Raw genomic sequence first — 19,856 nt, 5'->3', positions numbered from 1 at the left:
CTTTCCTTAGTTTTTCGCCAAAAGCTGGTCTACCCGGCAACAAGGGCGGGATTTAAACTTTGGATAGACCCAGTCCTTCAGGCTGATTGGATGAGGATTACCCACACTGGCTGCTGTCTCCACCCAACGAGAAGGAGCGTATCAGGTAGGACCAACGCCCCTTTTCATAGATTTCTATTTATGTGTACATATATAAGGACTAGAACAGCATGATGCTGGTTAGCCTGCATTTGACATTCATGTTATTTAGCCTCAGTATCTGCAAAATTGTAGATATTTTATATAGCAGATATAGAAGAGCACAAAGGATAGCTATGGAAAACAACTTGCAAATGGGTGTTGATTTCATAATTAAACAAGTAGCAATTCTACAATTTAAATTGGGTATTTACCCAATTTACCATTCTCTGACTGAAAATCTTCTTTTGTTTTTATAGGAATCTACAGGCAGCCATTGGAGCATACTATGATTTTGAAAGTCCAAACATCAATGTGCCCTCCATGTCCTTTGTAGAAGATGTGACTATAGGAGAAGGAGAATCCATCCCTCCCGATACACAGTTTACAAAAACGTGGAGGATACAAAACACAGGTGATTTCTGAAGGTCTCTTCTCTATGTTTGTGTTGATCTAGCTTTCTTATATATTTTTTTCTAGAAATATAATGTTTTGCTTGCTACAAGAACTAATCAATACTTCTGGACACTTGTACCTGTGCCTAAGGTCTTTGGTTAGTGCCATCTTTTCTTAAAAGAAAGGCTAGGGGAAGGGGTTGGCTAAATAATTCCTGTTGAAGTTGGAGGAAGGTTTCATCCTATACTTGCAAATTTATTTATGTTATTATGTTGTTATGTTGTGTTGTCCTGTGCTGTGTTATGCTGTACTATGTTATGTTTTCTTGGCAAGATTTTGGAAGTGGCTTGCCATTGCTTCCTTTCTAGGGCTGAGAGAGAATAACTGGCCCAAGATCAATCAGTTGGTTTTTTGCCTAACATGGTACTAGAACTCACATTCAAATGGCACACAAACTTCAAAGAACACTTAAAAATGCTCACTTAAATGTATACATAAATTTAACATTTGCCATGTTTACATAGGGAAGGCATAGGTTCCTGTGGAGGAGTAAGTGACATCAATTATTATATTATGTAAGTTACATAATTGGCATAGTGATGTCATGAAACAAGACATTAGTATGGTTTCTAATAATGCCTATGTTGAGGATCTTTAAAATTGCTTTCATCCTTGAGTTTGTATGTGTGGAAGATGGATATAGAAGATTATATGTTTTTTATTACCATTTTTCCTAATAGTCTTAAATGTATATTTTATAATGATCTTCCATTAGGGTAAATGTAGTATTGAATGGAGAATTCATTTTACTATCCTCAGATAGCTTAGACTGACTGCTTCCAATCTGAGGAACCCTTCCAATATGATAAATGTTGCTTCCTCGCTGTTATTTTGACTTCCTGAAGCTGGGTTTTCTTTGTTATCTATATTGAAAGGAGTCATGATTTTGTAATTCAGTAGGAAACTATAGAGAATGAATCCAAACATGTCATTATGTTGAATAGTCACACATTCTGATGTTAATGTCTACTTTGAGCCTTTCATTCCCTTGATATTTATATTTTTTCAATTACAAAGATATTTGGTTCAGAATTTTTTCCCTTCTTAAATTAAGTAAGGTATAGTTAATACTTTCGGATTGTATTTTCCAGCTGTTTTTTTTTTTTTTTTTTACTTTATAATGGACAAAACTCTGAAAAAAGTCACAAACAGCTTTTAAAATACTAAACTGGAATAGCCTACACAACATATATAAAAATCCCCGGAGTTAACATTATGATGAAACTTTAGGAAGAGATTAAATGAGATGAGATGTACTACCCTTTAGGGATATGATTATCTGAGAAAAATTAGAACTGATGCAAGAGAAATAACTGTGCTGACAGATATTGCAGTGACAGGATATAACTTGAACTGCTGAATCTATGTATCTATGAGCTTATTATGTATATGAATGTTATAGAAGACAATTGTATTACAAAATATATCCAACTTTAAATAAAGTATGTTGTTATCCTTAAATGATATACAATGTTAACTTTATAATAGCTGTTCTAAAGGGACAAACATAAGTTGAGGCATCCTCATGACTGGACTTGATTTTATAATCATTTTTATCATGAATGTTTAATGAATCACATAGTCATAAATGTGAATCCTTCTCCCAAATAGGTAGTTTTTCTGGAAATGAGCAAAACCCACTTGAAGTTAGCAAAAAAAAAAAAAAAAGTAAATTGGGGTCATGTGACCATGGGATGCTGCAACCAGTTGTAAATATGACTAGTTGCCAAGTGTCCAAAATGCAATCATGTGATGTGGAGGGGGGGAGAGAGAAGGTGCCACATTTTGCAAAAACCAGAAATGCTTACCTATCTGAGGCCATCATAACTCCAAACTGTTAGTTTAGTTTTAGTTTAGTTTTATTATATTTGTATACCGCCCTTCTCCCAAAGAACTCAGGCTGGTGAACAGCCATGATAAAACAACATACAAGACAAAATGTAAAAAACATATTAAAACAATTCAATCTTTGGCCAAAATTAAAACTTCCAATTTAATATCATTTATCCCGTCAGACCGTCTTGTGAAATAATAGGGTCTTCAGAGCACGACGGAAGGCTTGGAGGTTGAGGATCCTTCGTATGTCCGGGGGCAATTTATTCCATAGGGCAGGAGCCCCCACAGAGAAGGCTCTCCCCCTGGGGGTCACCAGTCGACATTGTTTGGCCGACGGCACCCTGAGGAGGCCCTCTCTATGGGAGCGTGTCGGTCGGTGGGAGGAAAACGGTGGCAGAATGCGGTCCTGTAAGTAACCAGGTCCTAAGCCATGGAGCACTTTAAAGGTGGTAACCAACACCTTGAAGCGCACCCGGAAGAGCACCGGGAGCCAGTGCAGCTCGCACAAGAGGAGTGTTACACGGGAGCGATGAGTCGCCCCCATTATCACTCGCGCAGCCACATTCTGGACCAGTTGGAGCCTCCGGGTGCTCCTCAAGGGGAGCCCCATGTAGAGAGCATTACAATAGTCCAAACGGGAAATGACGAGGGCGTGAGTGACTGCGCAAGGCGTCCCGATCCAGAAAGGGACGCAACTGGGAAATCAGGCGAACCTGATAAAAAGCCCCCCTTCGATCATGTACGGATCGAAGCACATACACTTCATGCTAGTAATAGATGGATAACTCATTTTGCAGGATTTTATGTACCGTATTTTCTGGCGTATAAGACGACTGGGCGTATAAGACGACCCCCGAATTTTCCTGTTAAAATATAGGGTTTGGGCTATACTCGCTGTATAAGACTACCCCTCTTCCAACGCACACCAAATAAAAATTAAAAAACATCAACTGGCTCACCCACAATGTAAAAATAGCTGTGCTAGACCCAAAATGGCCCCTGCAACAAGCAGGAACCTCACACAGCCACAAAAAGCCCAAAAAAACAACTTTCACACTTTACACACACACAACACAACGCAACACAACTGGCTCACCCACAATGTAAAAGCAGCTGTGTTAGACCCAAAATGGCCCCTGAAACAAGCAGGAACCTCACACAGCCACAAAAAGCCCAAAAAAACAACTATCACACTTTACACACACAAAATTCCACATACAGCTTTGTGAGATTTTGTGTGTTTGTGTAGTTAGAGTGAAACACTACAAAAACACACTAAATCTCAGAAAGCTGCACAAATATTATTTTATTTTATTTTTATTTTTATATGAAAGTTAAATTTAAAACTTCCTAAACTTTAAATGGCTAGGTCTAAAAAAGAACAACTAAAAAAAAACCCAATTAACTATTTTTTTAAAGATCCCAAAGGGGGAAAAAACCCAATAGAACAGGGGTCTCCAACCTTGGCAACTTTAAGACTTGTAGACTTCAACTCCCAGAATTCCTCAGCCAGCTTTGTTTTGCTGGCTGAGGAATTCTGGGAGTTGAAGTCCACAATTCCCTGCCTGCTTGATTGCAGGCAGGGAGTTGTTTGCTGATGGAATGGATTCAGGCAAGCAAAGCAAGGCAAGCAGCTAAGGTAAGCAAGCTAGAGGGGGAAAACTTTTTTTCTTCTCCATGGCTCTGGCGATCCCAGCTGCGTTGCCTGATTAGCAGATTGTCAGAGCTTGGATCGCCAGAGCCATGTGAAAGAAGAAAACTTTCTGCCTTCTCCATGGCTCTGGCGATCCCAGCTAAGTTGCCTGATTAGCAGATCGTCAGAGCTTGGATCGCCAGAGCCATTTAAGGCTCGTCAGAGCCTTTCGGGCTGGTCTGCCTGGTTACAGGAGAACGACACCCGGCGTATAAGACGACCTCCGACTTTTGAGAAGATTTTCATTTGTTAAAAAGTCGTCTTATACGCCGGAAAATACGGTAATATGCATACTTGAAATTTCCCAGAAATTTTTATAACTCAGAATTAGTCTTATTTTTGTGCCTAAATTATATTGCCAAAATAAGTTATTTGAAGGTGTATTTTTCCACTAATCGAAGAAAGTTAATATCTTGATATAGGATTCCTATACTGTATCTATCTTTTTTGTATTTTAAATCTACCTCATTTATTTTGTATTATCAATAAGTTGAAGACCATTGGTTATTGAAACAGATCTTTACATGTATTACGGATATTTTTACAGCTTTATCAAACTATTACTAAATTTAGTTTAAGAAATATTTATTTTTAAAATGATGGGGTCAGATGGATATCATTGTAAGTTCAGTGGATTCTACTGCTGTATTCTTTATTTGTGAACTTGTCCCTTAAAAATGATATTGAATAACAAGACTGTTGACCCAAGGTTTTGCCCACCTGGCCATTACATTAAGCATAGTAAATTAATTGATTAATTAATTTTAGTTACACACTTTTCATGTCAAAGAAGTCTTGTTTCTTGTATCAGCAGTATTTCCTTTTCAATATATTGGTATGTTTTTATTCAGTTTATAATAAGAATGGGGATCAGTCTTGTGTCAGACAGAGGTATATTTCCATCCTGAACAATGGAACTGTGCTGATCTGTCTTTTATCTGGCAGTTATTAATCTTTCCTTGATTATATAATGAAATGATGCACATGCAATGGGAAATGTATAATCAGATGCTTACGCTTATATTTTTTTTTCATGATTATAATGAATGACAAATGGCTTAATGCTACATTTGCTAAACATAGGAACAGAAGCATGGCCACCAGGAGTTTGTCTCAAGTATGTTGGGGGAGATCAGTTTGGCCATGTGAACATGGTCATGGTCCAGTCGTTGGAACCCCAGGAGATTACAGATGTCAGCGTTCAGATGTGCAGTCCCAGTACTGCAGGAATGTATCAAGGACAGTGGCGGATGTGCACTGCTACAGGACTTTATTATGGAGGTAAGTATTACTTTCTCATTTATGATTTTTATTAGAGTTTGAAGAAGTATTAGTGCTGCTAAGATTTCTGATTCATGTCAAACTAATCTTTCCTATTAGTTACAGTCATGCTCAGTAAGAGATTGACATGTCAGTTAACATCCTTTTTTAAAAATATTGTGTCCTACTAAAATGGTCTACTTTTACTATGAAAATACAAGTAGACTTATAACCACAATTGAGATATTGAGTGAAGCAATCATTAAGAAAACACCCACATACTGACTTTGCTCAACGACTGCAATCTCACCTCTTCCAGTTGTGGTCATTCAGTAACTGCATGGGATATTAAGTGAATGGCACGAAAGAACTGCCTCCTGAAGGAGGGCAAGCAGCTCCCCTTCATGTGCAGAAGGTACAGGAACAGAGCTCAGATGGTTTTATAATACGTTTTAATTGTTTATTGTACACGGCCCAGTGTCACCTTGTATAAGATAGGTGGCCATATACATTTGAAAAATAGAATCTATTAAAATGAATGAAGAAAGCAGTTTGAAGGGGCAACAATTTAAGAGTAACTGTTTACAGAATTACATTCTACACTGCTTTGTTTTGTTGCAAAAGTGACACCAAAAATTGCTCTGCTTATAATGCTGTTTTCTTTAAAAGATTGCCATAGCTACTTCAAAGATAAGCCACTTTCTTTTTTGGCAACTGCTTTTCCAAGAACAGGAAAAATATATAATTTTTACAATAAATTATATTGTATAATTTATTATACAATATAAAAACACTTCTTATACAATATATTATACAATATATCTTATACAATATTATTATACAATATAAAAACACTTCTATAAAAAATGCTGTTATTTTGGAGAAAACTTTATTTCTTATTAAGTCATTGTTTCCTTTAAAAAACTATTGAATAATTATTTGGTATAATCTCTAAAATTAACATATTTTAACACCCGGTCTTCGTTATTTGATTTATATCCTGCCCATTTTACATACCCCTCGTCTTCCTGTTTTTTGCTTTTATTTTCTCCCATACCAAACTGTGAGATAGGATGACCTGAGAGTGCATACTTGACCCAAACCTACCACTTCCTTTGCTAAAAGTGGACTCGAGCTTTCCCTTGCAGTACATCTTAACTATTACAATATATTAGTTCCCTTTATGTACATATAAATTTGCAGAACAATCATTTTAGTATTTGTTGAGTCCTAGATAACTTTGTAATAATTGCTTATCCTGTGGTAATATGAATGCTCCCAATAGAGTATTTGAAATTATAAGGAAAGAAATTTTTTAAAAAGTATGTTTAGTTTCTTGACCATATTCAGATCTGCTTTGGAGTCTTAATTAACTTTTTGTGGATGTTGAAGGGCTCAGTAAGAGGGATGTGATCCATCTCTCTTAATATTTCATCATCTTTTAGACCCAAAGGTCCTTTATCAAGAGACAACTGGACTTTCTGGTTTTTCTTTGAAGAAAGCAACCCGTTTTGCTTCTCATCCAAGAAGCTTCTTCAGATCTGAATGGATGATGGGGAATGGAAGGATTTATACTCCTTGCATTCTTTTAGCAAGTTATGGTCACCTGGAGATTTATCTGTGTCATCAGGGTCACCTGAGTGATGCAAATGGGTGTGGAGCCTTCTTGGAACTGTTGAAAGGACTGTGTTGTTGTCTGGAGATGGATGATGTCATATCCTTCCCCCTCTGTTGAGAGAGGGCTGTTCAGTTTTGACATAGATGGTCTCTTTGATTGACCCCTCTTTCAAACCAGTGGTCCTCTCTATCCAAAATGTGGACTTTTCTGTCTTCAAAAGAGTGGCCTTTGTCTTTTAAATGCAGATGGACTGCTTAATCTAGTCCTGATGGGTTTGTTCTCCTAAATTCTCTTAAGGTCTTCAAAGAAAAACCCAGAAAATCCAGTTGCCTCTTGAAAAAGTACCTTTGGGACAACCATGACCTGGATGACTGAGAATCTCCATAGACATAATCTTTTAGAGTAATTTTTTTCTGTTCAATTGTTTCTGATTCTTGGAGACTGCCTAGATATGTCTCTGCAATTTTCTTGAGAAGGTTTTTCAGAAACTTTGGTTTGCCATTGCCTCTTTCCTAAGGCTGAGAGAAAATGACTAGCCCAAGATTTGGCTTTATGCCTAACATGGGACTAGAACTCACAGTCTCCCTATTTTTAGCCTGACGCCTTAACCAGTCCATCAAACTGGCTGTCAGAGTAATAAAGAATGATTTTTTTTTGCAAAACTATATTTAGATTAATAATACGACAGCGTGCAATTTTGTTTACTGTTACTAAAAATTAGCATTTTTATTAAATTGACCTTTCTTTGGAAGATTTTTAATGCACATAGTGCAGGCTGACCTTTGAAGGAAAAATATGGAAAACTCATGTAGAAAGAAATGAATTTATTTTGAAAATTACTGAATAAGAACACTTCACATTGTGTTCTTTTGCAGGCATGATTCATAAAACTGACTTCTTATTTTATTTGTATTACTTATTGATATAAAATTAATATTTGCTTCCAGATTTTGCTGTTCCAAATGAAATATGAGAACAGCATTATTAATCGATTTTACAATATGTGTTATCATATTAGGAAGGTACTTGAGTAAATATTACACTTACCAGCAGGTGTCAGTATATAACTTTCAAGTCTCAGAATGTTTTTTTTTTTAAAAAAAATTGTATCTTTTGTATGTGGGAAATTGAGTCTTGATTGGTTTTAGTCAGGGAGATTGTATTTGCTCTTTTTATTGTATATGCTTAGTTCATAAGCAGCATGCTAACTTGAAAAACAGTGAGATAAAGTGATACATAAGCTATAACATGTACTTATCCAAGATCTTTTTTCGTAGACATCATCTGGGTGATCCTTAGTGTGGAAGTTGGAGGACTTTTAGGAGTAACGCAGCAGCTATCATCTTTTGAAACAGAGTTCAACACGCAACCACATCGTAAGGTAGAAGGAAACTTTAACCCGTTCGCCTCTCCACAGAAGAACAGGCAACCAGATGAAAACAACTTAAAAGACCCTGGGGGTTCCGAGCTAGACACAATCAGCAAAAACACGTGGGGGCCTGCTCCTGACCAAATTGAACAAGATCAGACTGAACTGTCACAAAACTCTGTAAATCTCTCCCCCAGCAGTCACTCAAACAACTTATCAGTAGTGACATACAGTAAGGTAGGTGCCCTGGGGATACAAGAGATGGGAAGGCAATGAGTCAATGCCCTGTATTATGTCAGTCCTTCCTTCAGACGGTAGCTTCTCCTTGTTACATCCGGTTGTAATGGTGTACCGTTGTACTGAATCCTACTGTTTATATTGCAAGGTCTTTTGAATTAAAAAACAGGTTTAAACATGATTGTGCTAAAATGCTTTAAACTTATAAAAAATGGATACTGCATGCTGGATTTGATAGTGCAAAAACAAGAAAACTAATTTTTTAAAGACTATGCTTAAAATTAGAGATCTGTGAAATAATTAAAGCAAAGTTATGCAATTAGATTTCGAAAATAAGTGCTAAACAGATGCTTAATGCTTTTAACAACATTATCTTTCATTTTTATTGAACTTTAATTTGTTATTTTAAATGTTTTAGTTCACCCTTTGCTAACTGTAACACACACACCCCTAACTATATTGCCATATAGAAAATTATAGAATTAATTGTTCAGCCTAGTATAATATAGTCAACTTGCATGTACTGAATCTGTCATAGTCTAATATACTGTATACAGCTTGTGTTTAAAATGAATCAAAACTTGGATCATTTACAGTCTTAGTGCTACATACAGTATTTTGTTTATTTCATACTCATTGATAGCTTGCAATATTAAAAGAGAAGAAGCTATGTCAGAAAAGATCTTGATGACAGAGTGATGAAAGGAAGGGAGGATGTGTAGGGTGTTAGGGGTTTTTTTTGGTTCAGCTCCACCTACCTCACCAATTAACATCTGATGCCTAGAGGAATGAAGGCCTTGACACCTCCCCACCCCATCTCTCCCCAATGTGACTCGTCTGTGGCAGAAATGGGCTTAAGTCTAAGCCTATTCAGTATGCCTTTTATGTTATTTTTGGCAGGGGGATAATGTCTGTTGGATTAAATTTGAAAATAGGATGAGCAAAAATGGTTGGCTTGCTTAAGAAAGAGGAAAGGAAGATATATTGCAGTGGTCACATAATGGGGAAAGTGTACCTTGGAATAATGACAAGAACAACAAGATTGTGCATTGAATCAGTGTATCAAAGAATGAAGAAGAGGAGAGGCAAAAACTTCATTTTAGGCCTTAGTGTCAGACAGATTTGGTGTGAGGAAAATATAAATTTCACTGAAAACTTCCTAAGAAACTTGGGAACAGTTGAATTTACTTTTAAAGAAAAAGTTGCTTCATTCAGGGTTAAATAAAATGTCATGCAATGATTTGTGATTTATTTTAATTTTCTTTTTTGTTAAATGACTTACAGATTTTCAAATTGGCGTCTGGCTATCTACCATCTTAATTTTCTTAATTTTGCCTTTGGGTCTTATATGTTCCCAAATCTACCTCTAAGATGGAGCTCCGGGTGGTAGAATTAGTTTACTGGGATGTGTAAACAGAGTGGGTTGAGAACATTTGGAGGTGATCCTAGATTATATTTGCTTCAAGGTGAAAATAATTCAGTTAAATATATCGATAAATAAGTGAACAGGGAGTTCAAGGATGTAAATTGTATATTTTAGAGTGCAGACGCAACTATTGTAGTATATTCCAGATTCTTAAAGCTAAAAATACAGGTAGTCCTCGTCTTATGACCACAATTGAGTCCAAAATTTCTGTTGTTAATTGAGACATATGTTAAATGAGCTTTGCCCCATTTTGCGGCCTTTCTTGCCACAGTTGTTAAGTGAATCACTGTAGTTGTTAAGTTAGTAATAAGATTGTTAGGTGAATGTGGTTTCCCCTTTTACTTTGCTTATCAGAAGGTCTTAAAGGTGATACATGACTCTGGGACACTGCAACCATCATAAATATGAACCAATTGCCAAGCATCTGAATTTATCACATGACCATGGGGATGCTGCAACAGTCGTAAGTGTGAAAAATGGTCATAAGTCACTTTTTCAGTGCCATTGTAACTTTGAAAGGTCACTAAATGAACTATTGTAAGTCGAGGACTACTTGTACTTCAAATTAAATAGTTAATTTGAGTCATTTAATGTGAGTTAAAACACTTCAAAGGCTCATTGAGTTGTGTTACTGTATCCTGAGCATGTGTCAGTATACTTGATATATGCTAGCTTTGGGGTGAAGTCAACAGTGAGCTAGTATACAAGGTTATTCTTTTGATTAGAGATCCTAATTTGCATAGAACATAGCAGGATCATGCATGTGATTATATACAAGATTTGCCCCAAATTTTCCAGAATTTTCTGATATTATTCTCCCTGTTTGCAGGAGATACTGATACAACTAAAGCTGGTATCCTAGTTTGTATATTCTCTATATTAACTGTAAAGCATTATGTGAAGGCCTTGATTGACTAAGTTATGATGCACAGCAGAAATATCATGGGACGAAGAGGTAATACCACATCATATAGAAGACTATAATTTGTAAGAGAAATAAAATGCCAGCATGAATTTTAAAAGAACATGAATTAATAAAGAATGGCTGTAAATTAAGAGAAAGGAGACAAAAGTAATACATCTGAATGAAGGTAGTCTGCTTATGGGCAGAGGAATTGATGAATATATACAAGGAAGTGAAGATAAAACATTAACTATGAATTATGAATAAAATGTATATCAGAAAATATGTGTCATCTACGTTGTGTGTATGAAAGTCAGAATCTAGTTTGGTTTCAATGAATGGCAATAATAGAAAAACAGATAAATTTTGGGAAGAATTGTATAGCAGTCTGAATTAAAATAATCTAGTATTCATTTGTTACATGTCATAACTGGATGAGTGGGAACAAGATGAGACAGCACAGAAAGTGTGTGTTCCATTCATACCTAACAATGAATGAGAAGGATGATTGGTTGTTGCTGTTGTTAGTTGCGAAGTCGTGTCCAACTCATCACGACTCCATTGACAACGTTCCTCCAGGCTTTCCTGACCTCTGCCATCCTCTGGAGTCCATTTAAGCTCATGCCTACTGCTTCAGTGACTCCATCCAGCCACCTCATTCTCTGTCGTCCCATTCTTCTTTTACCCTCAGTCTTTCCCAGCATTAGGCTCTTCTCCAATGAGTCCTTCCTTCTCAATAGGTGGCCAAAGTTTGAGTTTGAGTTTCATCTTCAGGATCTGGCCTTCTAAAGAGCAGTCAGGATTGATCTCGTCTAGGACTGACTGGTTTGATCGCGTTTGCAGTCCAAGGGACTCGCAGGAGTCTTCTCCAGCACCATAGTTCAAAGGCCTCAATTCTTTGGCGCTCAGCCTTTCTTATGGTCCAAGGATGATTGGTGGTTATGACCAGTGATGGGTTGCTACCAGTTCACCCCTGTTCGGGCGAACTGGTAGTAGCAGCGGGAGGCTCCTCCCACCCACCCATATGTCATCAAATATGCTCTGCGCATGCGCAGAAGCTTCTGTGCATGTGCAGAAGTGATGTGTGTGAGAGTGAAGCAAGTGTGCACGAGCAAACCAATAGCAAAGGTAAGTGAAACCCACCACTGGTTATGACCAATAATGACAAATAGATAAATATACATTTAAAAGCATTTAATTGTAATAAAAGGTTGAATGACTAATAACAAGGAAGAGAAAACATTTTTAGTGTTGGATAGACCATTTCATAATAGTGTCAAGAGTGGCTTTTGGAAAAAAAATGACATGACATAAAAATGAAAAAAAAATAAAAGTGAAAATAGGAATACTGCCATATGAAAAGTATTAAAAGCTAGATTAACTTACCGGCAGAATGAATAAAAAGTTTATGTAATGAAAGGGAACATGTCAACAGATTGGAACAGAGTTAAAAGAATTATGGTTCATATTGCCACAGAACTATGTGGAGTTTATGTTAATGGAAAATATGACACAGATTCCTTGGGTAAATAGACTGTAATGGTAAGCAAAATCCAACAGAAAATAAATATTACAAAAAAATGAAGGTGAGATAAAGATATAATATGTCAAGACAAAAATGATTGAGAGGCAGAATAATGCAGAATAATTTTGATGCAAGTAAGAGAGCTTTTGAAGAGGGCTTTCGAAGTGGGCTAAACAAATTCTTCAGCAGACTGAATGGAAGAAAAAATGAAAGTGATAAGAATAATTTGAGATGAAACAGGTGAGAGAATCCTGAAAAATGTATTTTAGAGATCTATCTGAAAATAAAGTGTCAAAATGAAATAAATGCAATAAGCTTTAGTGCTCTAGAAAAAATGATGAAAATGAAATCATAAATAGCCACGGTTCAAAATGATAAGGTTGCAGGTATAGATGATGTAACTGGGAAAATGTTCAGTAGTGGGATAGATTGATTGTGAAGACACTGATTTATTTAATACTAGCTGAATACCCGTGCTCCACTACGAAACTATGTGATTGGGCTTGATAAAACGACACAGCTTGAAAATTAATGAGTAGCTACGATCGGCCTTCCTCTCCCCTTCTCTCCCTCAGGCTTGCCCCACAGAAACGTCTCCTATCCCCTTCTCTTCCACAGGCTTGCCCCACAGAAGCCTCCCCTATCCTATCCCTTTCTTTCCCTCAGCCTTGCCCCACAAAAGCCTATCCTATCCTATCCTATCCTATCCTATCCTATCCTATCCTATCCTATCCTATCCTATCCTATCCTATCCTATCCTATCCCCTTCTCTCCCTCAGCCTTGCCCCACAGAAGCCTCCCCTATGCTATTCCCTTCTCTCCCTCAGCCTTGCCCCACAGAAGCCTCTCATATGCTATCCTGTTCTCTCCAGAGTTATTTTCAAGTTGGTAGGGGGAGTAGAACGTCTAACTAATAAGCATCAGAGTGTGTTAATAATAATATAAGAAATACTAATGATCTGATGGTCATTTCGAAAAATCCTTTCTTAGCGAGCACCTAGAAGCCAAGAGGAATATGCGTGCCAAATTTCAAGTTTGTAGGCTTTACGGTTCTGGAGATTCCGTGATTCTGCACGAGTGTTTTTTGCATATATATATGTGTGTGTGTGTGTGTGTGTGTGTGAGAGAGAGAGAGAGAGAGAGAGAGAGAGAGAGAGAGAGAGAGAGAGAAAAGATAGCATTGGAGCTTAATTATTGGAAAATGCTGATATTGCTACCCCCTGTTGAAGGAAAGTGTGCCAAAATTGTAGGTAAATTATTTGTTGCCTCAAAAATGTTTGGCAGAATTCTGATTGTAATCTTCTATACATTTTCTGTAAACAAAATGTAGGAAGTATAGCATGGCCTTATATCAGCCAAGGACTGTACAGGCCAGATTCTTGCTGTTTATATCATGTCACTGAGAAATATACAAATGTGAGAAAGACAGTTTATTTTTCATTATTTTAGTGAAAATACTTCTAAACTGAATGAGTTGAATTATGGAATGCATAGCATGAGTGTATATAGTTGAAAATTGGTTGCTGTAAGCATTTAGTATGGTGTATGATGGAAATCAAGCAATAAATGAATGAATGAAATACTTAACAATAATTGTTCTAATCAATTGTCTCAGAATACTGGAAGAAAAAGTCCACCAATACACAAACTAAGCACTAAAGCAAATTCCACATGATGGGATCTTCTATATGATTGATTTAGATTAAGAAACATAGAATATGTAAAAAAAAAATCAAATTTCATTGAAAGTATTTTAAAAAGTAAATCCTAAAATAAATTTGCATTTTGACCAAAATGTGGCAAATAGAAGCTCTGATTTCTTTTAATCATACAAATTGCTGGAAGATAGACTATTATGAGTATACCTATCAGTTTAGTGGATATTATGCTGAATATAATTTTAATAATCAAAAAAGATAAAAATTTTATAAATGTTAATACCAATGTTTGCATTTCTAATAATATATTTATATCTTGGTAAAGAATAGGTAACTTTCTTTGCAAACATAACTGAAAACAAAGTGTAGGTGATAGGGGCAAAAATTATTTGCATGTATAATGTATAAAGTGTCCCCTGAATCAATCTCAATTCCTGGTGACTCTTCAGACATATCCACCTAGTTTTCTTAACCATAGTATAGAAGTAGCTTGGCATTTCCTTCTGGAATGCTTTTCAACTTTCTGGTCTTGCCTATAGCCCTGGGATTTTCTTGTGATCTACCAAAATACTAACCGAGAACCACCCTGCTTACATTTTTCATAGTTGGACAAGGACACTTAGGTGCTGCTACCTGCTGTGAGCAAATTTGCACTTTTGTTCTTACGTGCATGTGAGCCTTCAAATCAGCCTTTATTCCCCGGGACTGCCTGGACTAGTCTCTGCAGTTTTCTTTGCAAGATTTTTAGAAGTGGTTTGTGGTTTCCTTCTTCCTAAGGCTAAAAGAGAGTGAATTGGCCAAAGTTATCCAGTTGGCTTTATGCCTAAGAACTAATGGTCTCCCAGTTTCTAGCTAGGTGCCTTAAACACAAAACCAAACTGTTTCTCATTTATATATGATGAACTGACAACTCAGTTCTAATTCACCGAATCATATGTACTCTGTGTTCAAGTGTTTGAAGAAAAAACCAGCCTTTTAATATTAACATGTGATAATAGAAATAGTATTATTTAAAAATTAAACACAGATGCTTTATTAGTTTGCAAATTTTTTCTCAGCAATAATATCAGGTTTTTTTAAGTCTACTAGTCTGCTCATAAATTATAAATTCAGTCAGTTGTATAATTAAGCCAATTATTTCAGTTACAGTCTTTTCAGTTAATTAAATTCTTGGATAACAAAGATGTGTTTATTCAAAGAACATTAAATTCACATTGCATTGATTTTGAGCATCATATGAAATGTTTTCCTATATGGAAGATCTTAACATACATTCTCTCTCTCTCTCTCTCTCTCCCTCTCTCTCTCTCTCTCTCCCTCCCTCCCTCCCCTCTCTCCTTCCCTCCCTCCTTCCCTCCCTCTCTCCCTCTCCTTCCCTCCCCCCCTCTCTCTTATATATAGTAAAATAATAACATCTTTGTGGTACAGGGCTGGTAAACCATTTTTGTGAAACAGTTGGGTTTAAGGATGAGCCTACTTGTGCAGGAGTAGAGGCACTAGCAATTCTCTTTTTTTAAAAAAACCATATACACAAAACACTAGGCTTTCCCCATGTTTGTAGGATCTGGTTTGCCTTGTCATTTTCTTTTCTTTAAAGTACCCTGTTACAGATAGTCCTTGCTTAAAAACTGGTCACTTGGTGACCATTCAAAGATGCCACCCCCCAGAAGCTATGGTACTTACAATCCCTATTTCAAGCCTCAGTCACTCACTCTTATGACTAGTTACAGGGATGCTGCAGTACCCTCCCCTTTCTCTCTCCAATCCATCCTGCCAGGTCCCCACAGGCCTTGGGCCTGCTTCCTTCTCCCATCACCCATCAAACACTTACCTTTTGATGATGTCCAGACCTCATGTTGGGGAAGGAAAGCATGCCAGTCATCCCTGGGCTGTGTGGCTATCTCTCAGAAGTAGCTGTCATTTTCAGCATGCCCACAATTCCTTGTGGTTGCACTGAAATGACATCCATTTCTGGGAGGCTGCCATATGGATCAGGGATGAATAAGGTCTTTTGCTTCCATAACACACACTGCATAGTGTGGCAGAAAGCTCCAGAGCTGTGGAATCTTCAAAAAAATAAATGTGCAACAGGTGACAGGATGGGGAGGAGACCCAAGCCCTGCAGGTCCCTGGTGAGGCAGGGGAAGGCTTGTGGGGAGCCAGTGTAGGGAAGGCTTGCAAGGATCTGCAGTGTGGAGGGGGAAAGACCTGTGGAGACCTTGTTGGGGGAAAGCAGGCCCAAGGACTGTGGGGATAGGAGCACAGGGTGTCTCGGGAGTGCGGAAGGTCTCCCAGAGCCTCCCCCACCCCAAGGCACCTTGTGCTCCACTTAACGACCCACACATTTGTTTTACAGCTGCATCAGGGTGAGCAGAGGTTGTGGGGGTCATTAGGTGAGAAACTCTTACTTAACAACCATCACCAACCATAATGGACAGGCTCCTACTTTCATAAGTTGAGGACTTATATATTTAGCTAATGCTAAATTTCTGAATGCACACTTCCCAAAAATGAAAACAGAAATTATTAGAATTCAGGTTCCTTCTAAATAAGCCATCTCTTGTTTTATGGAAAATGTTCATTCTGTTTATAAATACATATTTAAAGTATCATGCCAAGCAAATGAAGCCAATTACAAAAAACATAATTGTGTGGGGCAGGGAATAGGGATGGTCAACTATATTAGGTTATACAGAGTAGCCCATTGCTTTTAATACTTGTGTCGCTGAGAGAGGGAGTAATACATCAACACTCCTGGTGGGTACTCCATTTCTATCCAGTCTCATTGTTTCTGAGGAAGTAAAAGTTGAGAAATATGAAAAAGATGCAAATACAAAGACTACAGAACATCTGAAAATCAAATTTTTCCAATGTAGTAATGGCTTGCACTTTGTTTCATGTATTTAAATTTATACATAAAGCAGTTTGCAATTGGTCATTTTACATGCTAATTATTTTCAATGATTACTATCACGTAATATAACTATGCTTTCCAAGTATATTTTTATTTTATCATATTTGTGATAACAAATGTCCTCTAGGACTTTAAGACTTTCCAATTTTACCTTTATAACAACCCTCTGTGGTACTTACACTGAGACAGTGACTGGCCCAGTGCCAGTAAGGAATTGAGAAGGGCATTTGCTAGTCACAAAACACCACAAAGTTTTAAGACTTTTTCTAATTATTCCTTAAAGCAATTGGTAAGTGTGTGTCTGTTTTGATAATGGGATTTTAAAATATGTCTGTTCATGATAGGGAGAGCGTTCTTGTGTATATTTTTATGGAACATATCATAGTTATGATTTTTTTAAATCAACTATCTGGCTGATATGTCAGACAATTTTAGGCATATAATTTAGTTCATTAGCTTGAGCAACAGCAGGCTCCAGACTGAATTGGTGGGCTTTATTCATTTTGGAATAGAACAGATTTCCATTAATTTATGTACTATATATTTTGAAAGCCCACATTGATTTTATTCCTGTACAAGTAGCACATATATACATCATTGAAACAATTATAATATATGTATGTATGTATTGTTTAGCATTGCCCCAAAGTTATGCTATGCACTAAGAATATTCTTGTGTTTTTCCCAGGGAGACACTTAAGCTAAAATAGCTTAGTATTATGTAATTAATTGTTTTCCTTGTCCAACCCACAATTTTTCAGCAAGAATTTTGTCTTCTTAAGTTTGTGGTTTAAAAAAAGCTTGTTTAGCAAAGCAAGTGTTATATTTAAAGAATGAAATCTATTCATATAACAAGAAATGCGTTTCGTGCCATTTCAGTATGGTTTGCAGGAAAACTGAATGTTAATAGAAAATGTTAAAAAAGGCGAAAGAAAATGTTAAAACCAAGAAAGTTCTTCTGGAGGCAACTACTAGATTATTTATATTTATGATAAAGATAAATACTTCTATGATAGTAATACATGCAGAAGAAATATATAAGAAAATAGTATTTTCTTTTCCTCTTCTTTCTGTGTTCTGAAGAATTACAAACTAGAAGTGCAGTATCTTTTTTTAAAAAAAGAAACATATAGAAGAATTCAAGCAAAATGAACCGATGAATTACAGGGAAGAGATTTGAGTTATTGCATTATATTTATATAGTGAGCGTTGAACAAAATACAGTACAAAATGCTCTGTTCATTTGTGTTCAGTTTACATAAGTGATTTAGAAGAAAGCCCAAGGTAGTTTAGAGAAGCAATGACCAGGAACAGCCCAGGAAATGATGATAAAAAGAAGGTGATTGAGTGGTATTATCTGAGGTTACCATCACTGTAAGTTAGGATATTTTTGTTTTATTTTGCAGCCAGGCGTCAAAAGCTAATGTTTTTTTTTAAAAAACATAAACTAATCTTTTATTTATTCAAACTGTATGACAAACAAAAGTGAAATAGAGTCAACATAGTTCTCCAATGTTTTCTAAGTCTTGGTGTGGTAACTACATTTAAAAGGAAGCTAGGTGGGATAAGAGAATCCAAAATGTTATCTCCCAATTAATAGTATCACCAGTGATTGATGTGAGGTAAGAACTAGTTTCTGTTGAAGATTCTGAACAAGAAATGTTAACTGTTTCCTTGAATGAACTTGGAGAACAACATAGGCCACCCTTTGTGATTTGTAAATCTTATGTGAAATGGAGATTACTTCAGAATCCTTTTATTCTTGTGCTCATCTTTAGTGTTTAAGGTAATTTTTGCTGTTAAAGGAAAAAACTAGTTTTCTTTTACTTGAATAATAATATCAAAACTAATGACTATTTTATTAAATAAAATGTAATGTACACATTTGGCATGTGAAGTTGTCTGGCAAAAAGGCTGAATTGGTTTGGACAGCAGTCCTGATTTCTCAGCCAACATAACAAAATAGCTGTACAGGATTATACAAAAGATCATATTTAAAGTGAGTCAGTAAGAAAACTACTGGGATAATTATAAATCAGATTTTAAATATGAAAATGCTTTTGCATTGTGAGTTGTATGCCACACAAAAATCAGGGAATAATGTTTTTTAAAATAGCATTTATGTCATTTGTTATCAGTGTAGTTGGATTCTCTTTAAGAAAGTCTTTTGTTTAGTTTTTTTCCTCCTACTGTTTTTCTGCAAATGCAGGGTTCCCCCCCCCCCCAGATCAAATGAAAATTGATTTTCCTCTTTCCTCTTTTCCTTCCCCTCCTCTATTTTCCCATTATTTTCTTTTTTTATTTGTATTTCTCTATTAGTATTTTGATAAACTAATTAAAAAAATTGAAGCATCTCCACCAAAATGAAGTTGATCTTATCCATCAGTTGTGACAGAAACTGACCAACTAGCTTGTTGCCCAAACCTGGGCAATAGAGAATAACTGCTCCAGGTCACCCAGCCAGCTTTCATGCCTAAAACGGTTTTTAGAATTAACAATCTCCTGGTTTCTAGCCTGGTGCCTTAACCAGTAGACCATTTATTTAGCACTCCAAATATATTCTACCCTTGTTCAAGGAATTCAGTACAATTTGAATGAATATTTTGCTTCATTTTATCCTTATCTTACAACCTGTGAAACAGATTGGGCTGAAAGAAAGTACCAGTCCCTGTAGTTGCAAGTAGAATTGAACAGGAATTTTCCCAATCCTGTTCCAATACTTTAATCATAACAGTGTTCTGGATCACTTCCACTTTCCATAATCTGGTGCTCTGTAAATCAGG

The 19,856-nt window shown here is 36.4% G+C and overlaps 1 protein-coding gene across 5 annotated transcripts in view; it reads left to right on the top strand.

The window, feature by feature from the left end:
* Nucleotides 1-19,856, top strand: part of ILRUN (inflammation and lipid regulator with UBA-like and NBR1-like domains) — a 58,105-nt gene that overhangs the window by 24,281 nt on the left and 13,968 nt on the right. For 4 of the 5 annotated variants that reach the window (XR_011600261.1, XR_011600260.1, XM_070941500.1 and 1 more), the window contains exons 2-4: nt 438-592; nt 5,246-5,443; nt 8,318-8,646. Coding sequence is in view for 3 of the 5 variants with exons in the window: in XM_070941500.1 (XP_070797601.1) it covers nt 438-592; nt 5,246-5,443; nt 8,318-8,646 (682 nt within the window). In the remaining 2 variants the exon portion in view is untranslated. Of the gene's footprint in view, nt 1-437; nt 593-5,245; nt 5,444-8,317; nt 11,200-19,856 lie in introns of those variants that run through there. The other variant, XM_070941498.1, reaches the window with a different exon arrangement.

Source organism: Pituophis catenifer, unplaced genomic scaffold (genome assembly GCF_029215685.1).
Source record: "Pituophis catenifer annectens isolate HBS135680 unplaced genomic scaffold, rPitCat1.0.hap2 SCAF_3, whole genome shotgun sequence".
NCBI classification, from domain to species: domain Eukaryota; kingdom Metazoa; phylum Chordata; class Lepidosauria; order Squamata; family Colubridae; genus Pituophis; species Pituophis catenifer.
Note: the sequence above shows the minus strand (reverse complement) of the source record. Positions and strands in the feature narration are given on the sequence as shown.